Genomic DNA, 20535 nt, shown 5'->3' with positions numbered 1-20535 from the left:
CAGGATAGAGGATGACCTGTACACAGGTAAGCTTATAGGAGAGAGAAAAGATTCTGGAAGAGGAAAATACAGTGGTTTACAATGTTAATTTCTGTTGTACAAAGTGATTCAGTTGTACATACACATACATTTTAAAAATAATCTTTTCTATTATAGTTTATCATACTGAATACAGTTCTCTGCTATACAGTAGGACCTTGTTTATCCATTCCATATGTAATAGCTTACATCTGCTAACCCTCCTCATGGACATAAGAGAAAAGACTTGTCATTCCCAAGGGGGTGGGTGAGGGTTGAGGGAGGGTTGGAGTGGGAGGCTGGCATTAGGAAGGGTGTTTAATCTTGAAGGCAAGGGATGTTCTCCTTCTCCCTCACTGGAGGTTGGCTTAAGAGCAGAGGCCAATGGTACTGCCGGGGTCAAAGTACATAGTCACTTAGGGTGTGCTGTGGGGTTTTGAAAGTTTCAGTTATTAGTGGAATTGGAAGCATGGTCCTCTGGAGACATTGGGAAAAAGCTTAGAGCAATATTCCTTAGTCTGGTGAGTAGCTTAATAACATCCCTGGTCAGTGTCTGATAGGCTTGATAACAGGGGGGCAAGTTGAAGTCATTCATGCAAAGGAAACCAACTGACTAAATGAAAGCAGGCATCAGGAATATGATTATCTGGGTTTTTTTCTTGGTTCTTTGAGATCAAATATTTGAAACTGAATACATTATGCACTTTTCAGACAAAAGACAGTGTTAGTCTTTCTCAAATGTTCAGACTCAGGTGTAATGGGAATTTGCTATGTTACTATCAAGTTGTTATGATGAATAAGTGTAAAATTAATGTAAACAATTGTTACTGAGAATGAAAACTTTTTCTCAGGAATTTTTCTTCAAATAATGCCAACTGCAGAATTCAAGGTGAGTGTTTAATAGTTATGAATGTAATACCAAAGGCTTAACATGCCATTTATATTTGATAAAGACATAAGTTTGGGCAATAACTTTTCTTATCTAAGCCGAAAATAGAACATGGGTTGTTTAAAATTTTTTTCATAAATATTCTTAAAATACTATTAAAATGGAATTAATACTACCACCACTAAACTATAACACTGATTGTGCAAGGTTTAAAAGAACAGTCCATTGCAGAAGCATTTTAATCTATGAGTTTCCTTGAAGTCTTTTTTTATATTCCAGTAAAGCCCAAAATATCCAGGGGAGCAGAACTTCGTAAGAAGTTTAGGAATTACTGACATAACCTATCCTTAAATATTATAGATTGCCTTCATCTGACATAATTATAATACTATACTATAAGTGCTCATTTCCAATCGCTTCTCGGCCTTTTGGCTAAGATCAAGTGTACTATAAGTGCTCATTTCCTTTATGTGGACCAAAATTAATTTGTGTTAAAACATACTATTGATACTTGGTGATTATTTTATTACCATAAATTATTGTATACAATTTTTGATAAGGATATTATAAATCATATTTTAAACAAAAATGTATGCATGGCATATGTAAGCAGTAACATCTTGAAGGAGGAAACACCCATGAAAACATTTACCTAAAATTTAGTAATACTGAAAAACACTAGATTGTGCAGAGTAATGAATAAAAGCTATGCATAATACACTGGAACACTGGTAAATCTTCAGGTACTGGAGGAACAACCTGGCATAGGAAAAAGATCAGAGTAGAAACAGCCACATCCTTAGAAGTGCACGTCATCGAAAAATAAATCCCTCAATATAGCATTACACAAAGATTCTTCCTTTGGCACTTAGCAATACAGACAAAGGTGTATTGGGTTTAATGTGATTTTATTATTAGGTAAATTTTAGTTACTTTATATAGATAAAAATATACAATATTGCTTTAAATTTTTAAGTGTATACTTGATCGTCATCATATTCACATACAGTTTAGAAGCCTGTTTTTCCCCCACTAAACAGTTCATCCAGTAACATGTGGAAGAGACTAACAAAAATGATTTAGATGAAGACTTTTCATGAAAGGTTTCAATGTAAAAGTGGAATATTAATCTGGTCTAAATCTTTAGTGATTCCTCCTGCTACAAACAAATTATGAAATGTTTTAGACAAATTTATTTTTTTCAACACTTGAATTCATTGTCCAGGTTCAAAATTCTGTTGGAAAATGCATAAAACTGACTTAGCTGTTGTGTCTAAAGTCACTTTTATATACACTGATTTACTAAAAAAAGAAATGTATTTTAATACTACATTTCAGTTTGGGATTTCATTGTTTTTATATAATACATGCAAAACATGTCTATGCCTTTCAGCTGTCCTATTTAAGTAAAAGAAAGTCAGATGGTGGCACTTTTAAGTCACCCAAGGATGGTAAAGTTATTACTGGTCTGATTAATTTGCTTTCTTAAAAAGACACAGTGATAAAATATGTTAAGACCCGAACAAGTTATTTATGTGCATAAATAAGGTATGCACTATTTTTAAATGAAAGACTGAAAACATTTTACAAATATTGTTGTTCATTATAAACTATACAATGCACCATTTTTTTCACTTATACCAATACTTTGCACCAAACATTGCTATATTCAATCTTAACACTCCTCAAATATGAGAAAAACAAATAGTTTCCACTGTACTAAGAAGTGAAATTTATAAAGTCAACATACTACATTTTAAAGGATTACAGCTCTAAAACAGTTTTTAAAGAATTTATACATATTGAAATGGGTGCTGTACTTATTAAAGAGCTAAAAATAAAGCCGCTTCTCTTCATTTTAAGTTAATACTCAGGGTTGCATTTAACAGCAGATTCTTTACAGGGCAACATTCAACTATTAAGGTGGAGATTTTAGTAAAGCTAAATGGTGATATATCTCTTACTTTTGAAAACTCTTGAAATTTTAGTGCTGCTCTCTTACAATAACTAAAAAAAAATTTAGGAAGATATTTCCACTTCCAAAATTTTTCAACGTAAGGCACACGGCGACATTAAAATCTAGAAACCACTAGAGTAAGTAATATTTCTCTTTTCAACCATTATTTGCTCTTTACCTGAAGAAAGTGGGTGAGTAGTGCAGTTGAAACATGCCTAGATTAATAAAAAATGACTGAATTTAAGAAATACCAATAATGTTTGTGTGCAGAATGGTATTAATTTTAAAAAGTATATTTTATGTAAATATATATTTTACATAAAATATACTCCCTACAGTGTTATAGGTAGAAAAAGTGTGAGGCACTTACATTACCAAGGAGGGAGGAGCAGACTGAGATTATCTTTTTATACAAGCACCAAACCACTTGTTTTAACCTCTGAGATAAAAGCAGAAGCTAAAAGTAAAAGGAAATAGTTCGTATTTGGTACACTAATAATCTACAAGTTCCAAACTCAAAGTATTTGATTTAATCTGATGGAAGTAATTCCACCAGAGAACATTTTTTCATATTTAAAAGTGTCATAATATCTCCCTGAAAAAGTTCTGTATATTCTGTGGTATTATTTCAGAATACTGTAAACTGGAGATGGTATTTCGCTCCTTTGTGACAGCATACTATTCTAATGATGGTAGCATAGGCGATTAACTCCTCTTATTACAAACCAGATTTTAATGTTTTTATAACAGTAAAAATAACATGTACATCAATGCCTCCATGTGAACTTGCTGACATCCAACAAGGACAGTCTTATTACTCTGTGATGCTTCACAAACTACTCAAAAACCAAGGTGAGGAGTGGGCTTGGAATTACAGGAATCCACTGGATGTCAAATCAGGGTAAGGTCTGGCTTCTGATGGGTGAAGACGGGTGGCAGGCTCAGTGTTACGCATGCTATTTAATTCAGCTGGATACGTTTCATTTAAAATTGCTCCGTTCTGAAACTGCAAACAGCAACTTATTAGAACAGATCCTTCATATATATTAAGCCATTAGATATGTGAAAATGTAGTTCTAAAATCTTTATCCTCCGAGTTGTTATTGTAACTCATTCAGTGAAGTCATATTGAACACAGGTATTAGTTGCACTTACAATCTTTCAGTTTCTCCATTAGATAGTATAGGTGAGTGATATTGTCTCACTTCAGATGTGGCACTCCATACATTGACTATTTGATCAATGAAATGCCTTTGGTTTGGGCAGGAACCACTGGATCAGAAAGTACCAGTCACGAACCACAGGTACTATTCTCTGTCATAAGTAAGTCTGCTTTGACCAGATTGTATCTCAGTAAGTTTTAGGTATCAGTAAACTAACTACCTTCAAGATTACTACACTGGATTACAGATAACCCAGAACTTTCTGAAAAGAGGCAAGTTATGATTTGCAAGAGGTTTCTTAATATGTCTTACATACTATATACCATGGGTATGATTTCTAGAACCAATTTTATTCATAATATGCTTTTTTTTTCTTTTTTTTAAAATTTTATTTTATTTTTAAACTTTACAAATTGTGGCGGATTCATTTTGATATTTGGCATAATATGCTTTTAAAGTACTACTAAAATTATTGTCCTAACTGTGGAAATAAAAATTACCAAAGTAAAGTGCTTGCTCTTGCCTTTTAACAATGAAATTTAGTCTCATTTCCGTAAGTGCTACTGGAAAAAAAGGAGGGAGGGGAGGACCCTGAGACACACAGTTCTGTGGAATTACAGGAATAATTCCTGTTACTTATAATTAGTTGGTGATGAACAGGGAATCCTGGCGTGCTGCAGTCCATGGGGTTGCAAAGAGTTGGACACGTGTGAGCGACTGACCTGAATAATTCCTAATAGTTCTGTAGGTTTTTATAGATTACAGAACTTTTTGAATCTTAGTATAATTAGTGAAAGTAATGGACTATAATCATACCTTCAATTGCTTCAAATGAAATTTACCTTTCTAAAGCCTATGTAACATGAGGTTTCTGTCCTTCTAAACTTTATCAAGTTTTCAAAGGGAAGGTAATAATTGCTCAGCAAAAGGTAGGTTTTGGATAAATTACTTTCATCACTCAATACAATGCACATCAGCAACTGTCTTTAAAGAGACTGTGTGCTAAGTCACTTCAGTCGTGTCCTACCCTTTGGGATCCTAGCCCACCAGGCTCCTCTGTCCATGGGATTTCCCAGGCAAGAATACCGGAGTGGGCTGCCATTTCCTCCTCCAGGGTATATTCCCAACCCAGGGATCGAACCTGTGTCTCTTATGTCTCCTACATTGGCAGGCGGGTTCTTTACCACTAGCGTCACCTGAAAAGACTGCCTAGAGCAGTGCTAGTCAACAGAAATATAATGTGAGCCACAGATGGAGTTCCAACTTTTTTTAGATTTAGTAACTCCTTTTTTTTTTAAAGTTGCTCAGTCATTTCCAAGTCTTTGCAACCCCATGGACTGTAACCCTCTAGGCAACTCTGTTCATGGAATTCTCCAGGCCAGAATACTGGAGTGGATAGCCATTCCCTTCTCCAGAGGATCTTCCCAACCCAGGGATTGAACCCAGGTCTGCTGACTGCAGGCGGATTCTTTACTGTCTGAGCCACCAGGGAAGTCCAGTAATTCCTTGGGGGAATATATAGGTCCAGAATTCTTACTGTTCATAAGGAAGTAACACAAAACAGTGGGAAAGCACACACTGTAAGGAACTGGTGCTAATACAGGCCCTCTTCAGAATATAATTTTACAAAATTCACTTCTCTACAGTTTACAAGTTACCTACCTGTGCTTATTCTGCAGCAATGTTGTGAGATAGACTGTAACTCCTCATTGTTACATTTTAATATAACTGAACAATGTCAGGAATGAGGATAAGAAAAGTTTTCACAGTCTTTTTCTAGGGAAAAACTCATATGTAATCAAACAAACCAAGTGTATAAAAAATATCAGAAAAAAAAACAATTAATGAGAAAGCTGCAAATGACATTTATAAACTATTATTACAGTCTTATTGGGATTTGCTTCACAACTAAAATACACAGCATGAACTCAATATTTTCTTTTTTTTGCCAGAATTTAAGGATGGTTTATTATATAAAAACTGATTAATGTAACACTCTACATTTAAAAAACAAATGGAAAAATAAACACATGATCATTATAATTATAGCAGAAAAAGAATTTTCAACATCCTTTCATGACAAAAGTACTCAAAAGAGTGGGAAAACAAATTTTAATACAATAGAGGCCATGAAAAACCCACAGGTGACATCATATTTTCTAATGGAAAAGCATAAAGGCAAGCATAAGACATTCCTGGGTGGTCATAAAGAGCAGCAATCATTAGGAAGCACCTTAAGTTACCATGTTGGTAGAAGGGTCTGAATGACACATTTAAAACCATCCAGCTTGAGTCTCATGATAGAAAGCCAGATAAGTTATCTTTCTTATTTTTCTTAAGATACCAGGGAAAAAACTATTTTACCTTGAAGGATAAAATGAAGATAGAACACTGAGGAGCCTAGGACTTTTACCAGAGATCACCTAGGACAAAAGTATTTGAAGGAAACACATCGATACTGGTTTTAACCCAATTTCAACAGGAAGAGAATCAACATTTAATAATAATGAGTATAATCTATAAAAATACTGAGTCACTGTGTTATATACCTGAAAATGTAAATCAACTATGTCAGTAAAAAAAAAAAAAAATGAGCTTTGAAAAAACTATTTTTAAAACCTTAAAGCTTTCTAAGTCTGCATGTTTAAAAGGTCAGATTTTTTAAAAAATCAACATTATTCTAAATCGTGTACTTTTAACTAATTTGGTAATTTTACTTTTAACTTGTGGATGTATTCATAATGCTTTCATCCTTTATTTCTTTTAAATATTATATACTTGTATTAGTAATGTAAAAGTACCAGCTTACACAAAATAGTCAAATTAGACATGTTCTCCCATACATGCTACAGATAAAAGGTTAAAATCAGTCACTGACAGAAAACTCATAATTTACATCTGTTTATAATGTATTTATTTCATGCATTGGAGAAGGAAATGGCAACCCACTCCAGTATTCTTGCCTGGAGAATCCCAGGGACAGAGGAGCCTGGTGGGCTGCCGTCTATGGGGTCGCACAGAATCGGACACGACTGACATGACTTAGCAGCAGCATAATGTATGAAGAGGCATTTGAAAGGACTTACTCAGTTTGAGACCATACTTACCTTGTTTACAACTGCCTGTGAGCCTGGTGTGGTTGGGTTGTACTGCATCTGAGCCAGCTGGCTGTGCTGAGGGTCTGGCTGGCACTGGTACATTGAAACAGCCCCGGCGTAACACGTCTGAGGAGCTACCATGGCCGACTGTGGATTGAGTCCATGCTGTTGGTTTTCAGGAACTTGTAAACATGAGACAAAATCTTCTAAATTAGAAGCAGTGGTAGGGTACGGGGCTGGTTCAAAATCGCCCATGGGAAAGTCTAACTGTGCACCCTGAGGTTGCGGTGGCAACCCAGGCTGACTATAGGGAATCAAGTTCTGGGGGTAAGGCATAGGATCAAGCTCAGGTTTGTAGGGAAACTCCTGACTAGTCCCAGGTAAGTCTGCAAAGACGTACTGCTGGAGGTCTTGCTGAGGACAATTCAAAGGCACAGATTGGTTAGCGTTCCAGTTTGCGAACATGCTGTTAACTTGCATGTGCTTCATTTTCTGACACAGTTGCTGCTGCTGCTCCACTGTTGTGTGCCTCTGATGGGGCTGCAGCTGCTGCTGGTCTAACTGGAGCTGCTCCTGGACCATACAGCTAGGGTTCAGAGCCATGGATGGCTGCTGAGGGTACCCTGAACACCCGAAGGCAGGCTTATTTAAAGAGTCTTCAACGTAGGTCAGAATTTCATCTGTTAAGTCAATATCTCTGAAGTCATCTTCACCGGAAAAGTCCGTTCTGAAAAATTCCTCATTCTGCTGCATGTGTTCGATGTCTTCAAAATCAATGCCTAGGTGTTTCATAATGTTGTACAAGTCACTGTTTCTGTTATCTGCAAAGAGCCCGGTATGATCTCCAGAGAGAGTTGGGTTCATGTCCTGAGACTGGCTGATCTGCTCATGTTTCAGGATACTGTCACTCCCCATGGGTACAACACTGTTTTGCCAGTTACTGCACTCATTCAGAGAGTCACTGAAAAAATTCCTTTCAAACGGTGTACTAGTTGAAGCAGGATAGAGATAAATAGCCTCATCTTGTTGCATCATGGCATTCAGGAGGGAACTGGGGTTGAGGGAATCCTTACTTAGAGCTGATGTGGTGGTTGACTCTTTTCCACCAGCACCATTTTTAGTCTTTATTGGTAAGGGATCCATTACGGAAGGAAAAGGGTTGCTTATCTCATATAAAATGGCGTCTCCAGTGGTAAACATAAATGGCAACTTCATATTGCGCTTGTTTAAGTGCTCCATTCCTTCTTCATCTCTACAGTTGGGCACAAGAAAGTTTGCATGTATTAGAAAAAGGTGTATCCTAAATATTTCCAAAATAATAAATTAAAAAAAAGAAAAACTAGCATGCAAAATACACAGTAGTTAAGTTTGCTAGAGGTGAACATAAATTTGAGAGAAATCTTTCTGATGACGAGTACTTAAAATTGTTAAATTTAGATAGAATTTGTCCAAAAATTTCACTCTCAGATTCCGTCCCTACCTGAAAAAACAAATTCTGAATGGAATACAGATCCAAATATACAAGTGAGGCATGCTGAAATATAAAGCTCTAAAGGAAGACTGACATATGAAAATTAAAATTTTTTGCATGGGAAAAGAATTCATAAGTTAGGTTAAGGCATGAAATCAATGTCATAGTTTCATATATACTATGTAGTGTGTATATGTGTAAAATTGAATGCTGGTATTAGGTAAAGAGCTCCAAATGGGTCTAACAACCTCTTAATAACTGATAGAACAAGCAAACAAAAATAGCAAATGTATAAAAACATGAACAAAACAAACTAGACCACTGATATGTAAAGAATACTATACATACAAAAGAACGTGTAGTCTTGACAAGCGTATGTAGGATATTTTATCAACACTGACCATACACTAGATTATAAAATAAGCCACAACAAATTTCAAAGGACTGAATTCCTTCAGGCTATTGTCTAACCTCAGTGGAATTAAATTTAAAGTAACAAAAAGACAACTAGAAAATCCCCTAGTATTGAACAGTACATAACACTTATGTTTCTAAATAATTCCTGAATAAACAAGTCAAAATAAATACTAGCACATACTTTCAACTGAATGATAAAGACAAAGGACTGTGGTTAAAATCATACTTAAAGAAAAACTAATACCTTAACCAAATACATTAAAATAGAAAAAGGTGGAAAGAAATTCAAATTATACCCAAGACGAGTAGAAGGAAGGAAATAATAACGAACAGACATAAATAGGTAACAAATGTATAATGGGAAGAAAATCAATAAAACAAAAGCTGACTCCTTGAGAAGGATAATAAAATTAATGGCCTTCTAGGAATAGTGACTAAGACAGGGCACAAATTCCTAATACCAGAAAATATTTCTTAAAATTATATGAGTACAGAACTTATAGAACAGAAAGAAAATAAGAGCATAAAGGAGAAAAATCATGATGTTGATGAATGTGAAGTAAGTATTTGGTGTAAATTTGATGAATGCGAAGTAAGTATTTGGTGTAAAAATTCAACAACCACTCATGATGATGATATTCTGGTAAACTAAAGAAAGGGATGCTTTTAAACCTGAAACAATAAACCCAGTACTTACAAATATCATATGAAATGATCAAGTATTTGAAGTCTTTTTCCCTTAAAGTTGGGAATAATACCAAACTGAATTATCATTATTTCCATTGCATTCTACTGAGGGCCTAGCCAGTACAATGGAAGAAGTTAAAGACCAAAACTAAGTCTAAAGGTTAAAAGAAAAAAATTATTTGCAAACTACATAGGACATATTAGAAAACCTTAAAAGTCTACAGACATCTTATTAGAATTAATCAGGGAGTTGAAGTAAGGTCACTAGATATAAAACACCAATATTAAAAACTCAACTATTTCTATATATTATATATAATATATATGCACACCAATTAAAACAACATCATAGAACATATCTAGGAATAAAATTAAAATATGTATAAGACTCAGGTAAGAACAATACAGCCCATTATTAAGATGAAAACACGGGTACGTACACATGGACTGCCATATTCATGGGTTGCAAGATTCAATATAAAGATGTTAATTTTTCCAAAAGGAACTATAATTTCAGTATAGTCCCGTTAAAATTCTCAACAGATTTTCCCATAGGAATTGGCAACTGATTTCTAAATATATATGGAAATATAAAGGGTAAAGAAGAGGCCAAGACTCTATCCAAGGAGAACAAAAATTCTGAACAAACAAGATGGTGGGCATAAAGATATCAAGGCATATCAAGATACAGAATAGTTAAGACAGACAATGTGCTTTGGAATAAAAACCGCCAACTTGACCAATGGAACGGAGAAGCAGAATCACAGATACAATCCTCTGATTGAAATGTAGTGCAGTGAGGAAAAGGTGGTCTTTTCAAAAAAATCATCTTTTGAATAAATGTTACTAGTTGATTAAATGTCCATATAAGGGAAAAAGACTAATTCTGATCCTTACCCTCAAAGCCACATACACAAATCAATTCTCCAGAGTAGAGAAAATGTGTGCAATGTGAATATTTGACAACATACTCACTTCTAGAACATATGAGAAACTTAAGAATCACTGCCTGCTTATTACCAAACATATGCTAAATAAAGCACTGTTATGTTTTTATTTTAACAGAAGGCCCTGGCTTTTCACCTTACTTTCAGATACCCAGGATGAACCCTTGGAGTTTTTGTTAATTATTCTCTTCAATAGCTCTACATCCATAGTTGTTCAAGAAAGTTGGTTAACTCTGATTTCTCAGTGTCTTTAACTTAACCTATGCTTCTCTCTACACATAATATCTTTTCAGTGTTTATTTCCAGTGTAAATTCTCCTAGAATTTACTTTAAGGTTTTCATGTAAGAGGATTTCTAAACCAAAGTGTTAAAAAAAAAAAAAAAAAACATGAAACATTCTAGGTCTTTGTGCTTACGTTAGAGGTCTCTGAGTTGCAATGATATAATCAGGTCTTCCATTTTTATAAACTAAGCGTGCATTTGACTGCACCCAAGCCCATCGGTTGTCTTTCGTAAGAAGCCTGAACACTATCATGCCACTCTCTCCAGTCTTAATCACTAAAACAAACAAACAAACAAAATTAAATTAGCAAATCTAAAATCAACACAGTAAAGAAAATCTCTGTAATATTTCTGGATGTAATTCATGTATCACCAAAGATGATAAATACACTGATGACTTCCAAGTACAGTATATTAAAATGCATCAAGACAGTTCTTCAGCATTGCTGTTTTTTCCTGTTTCAGACTAAAATTATTCAAGGAAAGATTAAGTCAGACAATTCAAGTAATATGTGAAACTATAGGGAGTAAGTATAGTTTGGGGGGGAAATTGTTTTCATTTTTAAAAGGGAACATGTCCTACAGTCTAATATTTTACTATACAATGTTAAAGTATAATTTGGGCTTCCATGGTGGCTCAGATGGTAAAGGATCGGCTGCAATGCAACAGACACAGGTTCAATCTCTGGGTCAGGAAGACCCCCTGGAGAAGGGAATGGCAACCCACTCCAGTATTCTTGCCTGGAGAATTCCATGAAGAGGAGCCTGGTGGGCTACAGTCTGTGGGGTTGCAAAGAGGCAGACACAACTGAGCAACTAACACTTTCCCTATATTAACAAAGTTATGAAATAAATTGATGAGACAAAATGGCCATTTTCAGAGTAATTAAGCTACTCCATTACTGTGTGGCAGCTAATGAATTAAGAATGTAACTCCAGTTACTCACAGTTGTGTGATACTGAGTAGAAGCTAATCCAGATAGTTTCCTTAAACACTTTTATATCAGTAATAACCTGAAAGAAGTCCTAGACTTTAAGGTATTTTCTCAGTCAAGTTCATAAGAAACTACAACTTACTTCGGATGTGGTACTCAGCACAATAGAGCATATCAGCAGCATGAACAAACTGGTATCCTGATCCTCTCATGCTCAGCTCTGCTTCAGTGTAGCCTAAAACAAGTTTTCCTCTGTTTAAAGGGAAAATAATAACAAAATTAAAATTTAACACAAATGAAGTCACCTACATAAATTATTTAGTTATTTTCTGCACTATGTTGACACTCAGAATTTCACACTAGCAGGCAGAGACGAACACATTTCTATAATTGCTCCTTTTGCATATGTCTGCAAATTTCAGTTTCAGATAATTTTCATGGTCTTCATTCAGGAGAATAATCACTAAAGATGAGTCTAACAGAGTAGATTATATAGATGAAATACAAAATCTTTAATTATATTCTAGAATACTTTTACTCCATTTGGAGGGGCAGGGTTTCTCAAACCTGTATGCATTCCCATACTAGGAAGGAGAAAAGCAGAAACATACTTTGGTTACTGAACTTCCAGGGCTAAAAGTCAAACTTTGTACAATGTAAAACAAGCCAGCAATAAATGGATACTGAATCTTATTAATATAAACACATCATCTATAATTCAGAAATTGTGGCAATACTGTAAGATATAAAATAAATGATCTGTGAATGTGATGAAATTATTTTAAAAGGCTATGCTACAAACGATGAACTAATCCTAGCTACTATGATAATAAACAAGGTTATAAACTATACCATATGGAAAATATATATGTAAGACAGACTTACTGCAATAAAATACACACTTGGTAAAATAAACCCGAAAAAGTTTCACTTACTTGGCATCACAACCAGTAGGTGTGAAGTCGAGTTTGTGTTTGGTTCTAAAGATGAAATTTTTGGTTCGAATTTCAAGTATGGATGGTGGCTGCAGCGGAGTAGCTATTGCAAACAAAGCCAACTGAGGTGGAAGTATTGATCCATCTTTCCCTTTCTTGTTCTGTCCATGAAGATATTTCAATCTCCCTTGGAAATTCATTGCCTTAAGAAACAAAAAGTTCATTAAGATTAATGCTGTATAATTAAAATTAATGCTGTGATATGTTCCATATCACCCCAGTCTGATCACTATGACAAAGATATTTTCTGAGCTGTGAGTTTGCCCTGGGGTGAAAAGTGACAGTGGTGGAAAACTGAGTAGGCATTATAGCCAATAGGAAGCTTTGGGGACTGGCTGGCTGCTTCTACAAAATGTCTGTTATATCTTCATCGCATATGCCTGTCCTCTGGGGATGGTTGAGAGACTTAGTTCCCAATCAGTTTTTTCCAGAGGAAAGCAGTAACATTTCTGCTCAACTCCAGTCTGAAGTTAAGAGGTCTGAAGAAAAAGCAAAGCACACAGAATGTAATCCAGCTCTTGGATAATATAAAAAGTGGAATTTCCTTATACAACTTACCTGTTACATTAGTATACAATCACTTCAGTTTCAGCCTTTTTAAATAAAAGTTTTGTTTTTTTAAACCTTTGAAAAATAAATAAAATGGTTCCGTTTTAAAGGGCTCAATCAAGGCCATTTTCAGTGTTTTGATAATTCCACAAAAGTTCATGAGGCTATCAAACGCTATTGTTGTTCCCTTCTTCCCAGGAAGCCCATTAAAAATATCCTAAAAGATAGTATGAGACTGTCCTCAAGGGACTGCTAAGTGACCCACTCCTTGTTTTAACAGATCACAATAGGAAGACCTACATAGTTTTCTGAGCTTGCAGCTGCCCTAGCATCTATGTCTAGCATGGGTCTGTGCACAGTGCATGCTCAAAATCTATTTCCTGAACAAATGAATTGTGATAAAGTCAGCAAGTCCACATTAATTTTCAAATACACATGGGCTAGATTGCATAGCTCAGAGTATATTTCAAAACTCTAGGAAATCTTTTCTGTAGAGAGAAAACACAACTGTTCAAAAACACTAAAATGAATCCTAAAACCATATAAAGAACGCAGACCTCTATTAGGATAAAGAATAATTTTAGAAGACAGAGGAAACAGACAATCATGACCATGATCAATTTGGTTGCTTAAAACAGTACTGACCAGGCCAAGGGATGACTCTGACATCAATATGACACCAGTACAAGGCAGAAAAGGCCCAATTACACAAAGAAATTTCACCTAGAAATACAGCCTAATTGGTCATCAGTACAAGGAAAACTATCTCAAAGCACAATTTTAATTCTGGGTAAGCAAAATTCAGACATAAAGCACCAACAAAAATCATTTTGTTAACAGATCTGTGGTGGAGTGCACTGTCTTAAGGATACAAGCGAGAGCCTGGACCATCTACCTCCACTCCTAGTGTTCTCCCTTTGCTGGTCATCCTGGGAATTCACACAGGATGTTGTGATGGGAGTTCACTCCAACACATGAGAGTTCACACTACACAAGAGTGTCTCATACCAGATGAGGATCCTGCAGTGATGAAGATGCAACCATTTTTCTACACAGCAGTTATTCTAGCCATATGGGAAGGGCCATGATAATTTTTCCATAAACCCAAAGAGGATAATAAGCAGTCTGCCACCAAAAAAGCGCTACCTAATTATCTTATACCTACAAAGTCCAAAAGAAGGGCAAAATACAATGGTCAATGCTATTCCATTCAGTCTTTGTTATACTGCATCCTAAAGGATAGAGGCTCTGAGTTACGGAAGATATTTTCAAAAATCTAAAAAGACTTTTAAAAAGTTACTTTCCTTTATAAAACTCTTTAATTAAGTAGATTTTGAAAACCCAAACTCAAATACATTCAAATTTGTTTCACTTTTCTTTTTAATTTTCTACGACTTCATAGTAAATGCCAGTATAAGATGCTACACCTTACCAGAAAACCAGATGAATTATCTAGCAGACACCTGAGTCGGCAGACGAAGCACCTCTCCATAAATGAAGAGTTCTCTGGAGGAATTTGGTCTGGGTTATAATACACTGCTGGCTGGGAGAGTCCATTAGCTTCTATAGAGATAAATAGCAACACAAAGTTACTTTCCATTTTGCTAAAAATTAAGTGTTTAGGCTTCTCACGTGTTCCTAGTGCTAAAGAACCACCTGCCAGTGCAAGAGACATAAGAGACACGTGTTTGGTCCCTGGGTTGGGAAGATTCCCTGAGGGAGGTCATGGCAGCCCACTTCAGTGTTCTTGCCTGGAGAATCCCATGGACAGAAGAGCCAGGCAGGCTACAGTCCAGGGGGTCGCAAAGAATCAGACACAACTGAGCAACTTAGCACAGCACAGCACAAGTGTCTGAATAGCTGAAATCTGTGTTCATTTCTAAACCAAAGCTATGTTCTGATTATTAAAAAAAAAAAAAAAAAAATCACTTTCGGAAGAGGAGCTAGTGAAAAGAAATTAAATCTTACTGAATAATACTTTTACTACATAGAACTTTACCCTATCACTGTCAACAATTTCTATATTTTCTAACACCTTTTTTCTCCTTTTTAACATTTTTACATATGTATGAAGACACTGCTTTTGTTGAAAAAAGTATTTTTTAATTCTTTCATATGCCAGTTTGCTTTTATATTTGGTGCATTTTCTTATATGCAGACTACATCATGAGAAACTCTGGGCTGGAAAAAGCACCAGCTGGAATCAAGATTGCTGGGAGAAATATCAATAACCTCAGATATGCAGATGACACCACCCTTATGGCAGAAAGTGAAGAGGAACTAAAGAGCCTCTTGATGAAAGTGAAAGAGAAGAGTGAAAAAGTTGGCTTAAAGCTCAACATTCAGAAAACGAAGATCATGGCATCTGGTCCCATCACTTCATGGGAAATAGATGGGGAAACAGTGAAAACAATGTCAGACTTTATTTTTTGGGGCTCCAAAATCACTGCAGATGGTGACTGCAGCCATGAAATTAAAAGACGCTTACTCCTTGGAAGGAAAGTTATGACCAACCTAGACACCATGTTAAAAATCAGAGACATTACTTTGCCAGCAAAGGTCCGTCTAGTCAATCAAGCCTATGGTTTTTCCAGTGGTCATGTATGGATGTGAGAGTTGGACTGTGAAGAAGGCTGAGCACCAAAGAACTGATGCTTTTGAAGTGTGGTGTTGGAGAAGACTCTTGAGAGTCCCTTGGACTGCAAGGAGATCCAACCAGTCCATTCTGAAGGAGATCAGCCCTGGGTGTTCTTTGGAAGGAATGATGCTAAAGCTGAAACTCCAGTACTTTGGCCACCTCATGCAAAGAGTTGACTCTTTGGAAAAGATTCTGATGCTGGGAGGGATTGGGGGCAGGAAGAGAAGGGGACGAGAGAGGATGAGATGGCTGGATGGCATCACCGACTCGATGGACGTTGAGTTTGAGTGAACTCCGGGAGATGGTGATGGACAGGGAGGCCTGGTGTGCTGCAATTCATGGGTTCTCAGAGTCGGACACGACTGAGCGATTGAACTGAACTGAATTGAAACATGAAACAATATATACACACTCCAGAATTAACCTTATACATTCCATCCCCTCTTTCACAATAGTGTAAGAATTATTTTTATACACTATATTACTGAGTATATGGCTATACTTTATCACTTGGAATTCATCAATGGCTGTCATCTCTCGAGGTCCTCCTTAGGTCATCAGGCTTCTTGTGACCTGGTTCTGGCCCATGGCTAGATTCATGTCTTTCCCCTTCTTCCTCATCTTCACTGTGGAGTTCTATATCCCTAAAGATTCTCTGCCTCCTTTCAGAGAATTCAATTCCCAACACTACCTTTTGGTAAACATTCTTACCATCAATTCTTTGTCCAGAGTCTGGACACTGTTGAGGGTTTAATGCCCAATGCAGCTGGCGCTGAAATTCAGCTCGGTCTTCGGTATGGATCAGTTCATACACACTCTGATGGATGACATCAGACTAAAGAAAAAAGAAACAAATAAATTAACAAGTAGTGTTGATTTTTAAAAGGACTTCCTTGGTGGCTCAGTGGTAAAGAATCTGCCTACCAGTGCAGGAGATACAGGAGACGTGGGTTCAATCCCTGGATTGGGAAGATCCCCTGGAGGAGGAAATGGCAACCCACTCCACTAGTCTTGCCTGGAGAATCCCAAGGACAGAGGAGCCTAGCGGGCTATGGTCCATGGGGTTGCAGAGTCGGATGTGACTGAGTGACAGAGCACGCACACACTGATTTTTTAAAATGTGGTTTATTAATTTCAAAACCTAATTGCTAGATTACAGGGTGCTTTTTAGTGGTGATGTATGCAAATCAAACAGTTGCAAAGCTCTCCTGGAATTCAAGACAAGAAAAGCTGGAAAGACACAAGCGCTACAGCTGACAAGTCAAAGGTCATTTGCCATCACTTCCCTATGTGACCCACTTTTTAGTCAAATAAGTCACGTTCCTGTTCCTTAATGTAACACATTAGGTTCTGACAATTTTTATTTATGGATCTTTTAAAATAGAGCCTCTTATACAGAGTGAAGTAAGTCAGAAAGAGAAACACAAGTATCATATGTTAACACATACATATGGAATCTAGAAAAACAGTACTGATGAACCTAGTAGAGAAGGAACTTGTGGACACAGCAGGGGAAGGTGCAGAAGGGATGAACTCAGAGAAGAGCACTGACATATATATGCCATCATGTGCAAAACAGACAGTGGGAAGTTGCTACATACCACAGGGAGCCCAGCCTGGCACTCTGTGATGACCTAGAGGGCTGGGGAGAGGGGAGGGAGGCTTAAGAGGAAGGGGTTACCTATATATAAAATTATGACTGATTTGCACTGTCGTATGGCAGAAACCACAAAACACTATAGAGCAATTTTCCACCAATTAAAAATTTTTAAAAAAATCTTCCTTTGACAAAACTTGTCTGAACATTCAGTTAAATTTGACTTCTCTCAGCTTTAAGTATTACATATTTACTTCACTGCTCTCTAACAGTTTTCCTGACATGAAATTTTGACTTCTAGCAGATTCCCTAAGACTAAGGGATTATGCCTTTACAAAGGTCAGAGTCTTTCCTCCACCTCTTGCTTCTCAGCATTTACTGCAGTGCTGAGACCTCAGCCTTTCCACCATTAGCGTTCTAACCTTTTTATTGCAACTCACAGCAAGAAGTATTTTCCATCCATTGTGGGTGTTTGTGTGTGCATACAGACATGGAAAAAAGTTCCACAGAGCACTTTTATGTGTGACAATATTGTTTCCTATTTTATTTTAAGCAGCTAAAAAGAATGACTGGTGATCCTCTATATCAATTTCATCACCCACTCATGAGTCACGACCTACAGTTTTAAAAATGGTGCCATAAACCACCATCAATGTCAGATATAAATGTTTTCTTAAAGAATATCCAGGTTACGTATAACTAGGAAAGAAAAAAAAAACAAGATTGGGAAATAGCTAAGCTTTTTGATTTCTTAACTGTTATGAATCAATCAAATAATAATTAAGCTAGTTATGTAATGAAGTTTCTAACAGGTTTTTCCGTGGACATTAATACATTTCCTTTAAAATTCAAAAACACTTAGGTTTGGTGTCAGGAGCCAGATTCTACCACTTTAGCTATCTGGACTTGAACCTTCCTATGAACCTTTTCTTCTAACATGAAGTCATCTCTATGCCATCCATTACACAACTGCCAGAGTTATCTTGTGAAATATAGATTGGAGCACATGCATCCCCTTCAACAAAAGTATTCAGTGGCTTCTATAGTGTGTATGACATAATGTAAACTTCAGGCTGTATAACAGTGCAGACACTGTTATTCACCCATCAGTCTTGGCATCACCTGTTGAGCCTGTTAGAAATAAAATACATGGGCTCCACTATGACATACTGAATCAGATTATATGGGACTGAGGCTCATCAGTTACATGACATTTTATCAAGTTCTTCGTGATTATTAAGAACATTAGAAATTAAGAACTACTGATATGTAAGAGTAGTGAGCATTCAAGTGTACTCACAAACTGTTCCCAAATCATATTCGATGTCTTCGCCCCTCAAATACACACAACACCTTACGAATCCATATTCACCATATACTTCGTAACATTAAACCAGACACACTTACCTCCTTCAAGGCCTTCCAGCTTACTGCCTTATAGTATGGCTAGCTTTTATTCTCTGCATTCCCTCCACAACTGTCCACTCATCTGGACCCCACATTCTCTTCAGATTAAATACCATTTCCTTCAGGAAAACTTTTATAATCCACACAAGTAGGAATTAAAGGGATAAGCCACAGTATTTTGCTTGTACCTTTACATATTACCTCATTCATTTCATAGTTACCACTTGCCCTCCAATTTCCATAACTAATTTGATGGCAAATATTCTCCTGTCTGCCCCCATCCAAACCCCATCTGCTCTTTCTTATACATAAGAATTCCTTATAAATGAAAGAAAAAACACAAAACCCATGAATCACATGTACCTTTAAGGAAATTATAATGCAGTAAAATATTAAAAGCATAAAAATATATTAGCTGCAAACATACATTTTTTTATTCTATAACATATGTATTTCAATTATATTTTTATCTAAAAATTATCACTTGTGTCCCTAAAGTATAAGATAAATAAAAAGTAGTAAGTTAATTTTCAAAAAAGGATTTTTTAATGACCTAAGGAAACTATATTTACCTGCTGAAACCCCAGGTAATCTTGAATGGTAGAAGACGCATAGAAAACCAAAGCATCTGTAGTGACAACCAGTACAAAGCCATTTAGTGCCTACAAGGAGAAAAGTTAGAAAATTAGTAATGTGACTACCAATGTTATCATCCATTAAGTACTGACTTCAGTTAAGGTTATTACTTTTACTGATGAAAAATCTCTTAAATCGTTAAAATGATTACACTCCAGAAATGCAGAAACACCACACCCCCAGTGGTGAAAAGAATCCATTCGATTTGGCCAAAGAAAATCTTAGAGCTCGTTGAATACTCAATCACAATAACTTGAATAAAATATTGATTTCTTCTTCCTCATGCTCTATAGATTTCATTTTTAATATACTGGACATGTTTTCTAAACATAATTGTACACATATCATTTACTGCACTCTGTCACGCTGTTTTTAAAGGAAGATAGCATGTAAAGATGTTGATTAGAGCCTTAAAAGAAATTTGATAGCAGAAAATCTCTGTGTAAAGATAGTTTAAGCACTAATACAGTTTGAAATTTAGATACTCTCAAAGTATTATAAAACATTGAAAACATTTTTATTTTACAAAAGGAATACAAATGGACTATACATTAGAACTAATATATACATGTAAGACAAGTATATAGCAACTTAAGTTCTATTTAACATAATTACTAATAACATTTAGGTTTACAGCGATCATATTTCATGGGTGTTATTTCTGTTAACCTATATACTCTGCTACTTTTTCCTCTTTGTCTCCGTTGGGCCAATCATTTTTTATTATCCTGTTTTCTTTCTTTTAGTTTAGAAGTTATGCTCTCTTTTCCTATTCTTTTAGTGGTTGTTCGAGTCCTGTGTTAATATCTCTATATGGTAACAAAAGTATTTAGATCACTTTAAGAATTC

At 35.9% G+C, this 20535-nt stretch overlaps 1 protein-coding gene, 1 non-coding gene and 1 pseudogene across 2 annotated transcripts in view; 2 read left to right on the top strand and 1 right to left on the bottom strand.

The window, feature by feature from the left end:
- The first annotated feature begins 1319 nt into the window (after window positions 1–1319).
- LOC139182857 (U2 spliceosomal RNA) lies at window positions 1320–1447 on the top strand (annotated as a pseudogene).
- Window positions 1448–1798: 351 nt separating this feature from the next.
- The window catches only part of AHR (aryl hydrocarbon receptor), a 52222-nt gene continuing 33485 nt past the window's right edge, over window positions 1799–20535 (bottom strand). The window contains exons 4-11 of the mRNA XM_019958504.2: window positions 19623–19712; window positions 16758–16881; window positions 14841–14971; window positions 12800–13002; window positions 12007–12116; window positions 11064–11205; window positions 7135–8377; window positions 1799–3870 (exon numbers count right to left, since the gene is read on the bottom strand). Coding sequence (XP_019814063.1) covers window positions 3736–3870; window positions 7135–8377; window positions 11064–11205; window positions 12007–12116; window positions 12800–13002; window positions 14841–14971; window positions 16758–16881; window positions 19623–19712 — 2178 coding nt within the window. The 3' untranslated portion in view covers window positions 1799–3735. The remainder of the gene's footprint in view (window positions 3871–7134; window positions 8378–11063; window positions 11206–12006; window positions 12117–12799; window positions 13003–14840; window positions 14972–16757; window positions 16882–19622; window positions 19713–20535) is intronic.
- On the top strand, window positions 13051–13116 carry LOC139182835 (small nucleolar RNA SNORD31). Its single transcript, XR_011566403.1, has one exon. It is a non-coding gene; the product is annotated as a small nucleolar RNA SNORD31 (small nucleolar RNA).

Source organism: Bos indicus, chromosome 4 (assembly GCF_029378745.1).
Source record: "Bos indicus isolate NIAB-ARS_2022 breed Sahiwal x Tharparkar chromosome 4, NIAB-ARS_B.indTharparkar_mat_pri_1.0, whole genome shotgun sequence".
Classification (NCBI taxonomy): Eukaryota; Metazoa; Chordata; class Mammalia; order Artiodactyla; family Bovidae; genus Bos; species Bos indicus.
The sequence above is the reverse complement of the archived record's forward strand: the minus strand, read 5'-3'. Positions and strand labels throughout refer to the sequence as shown.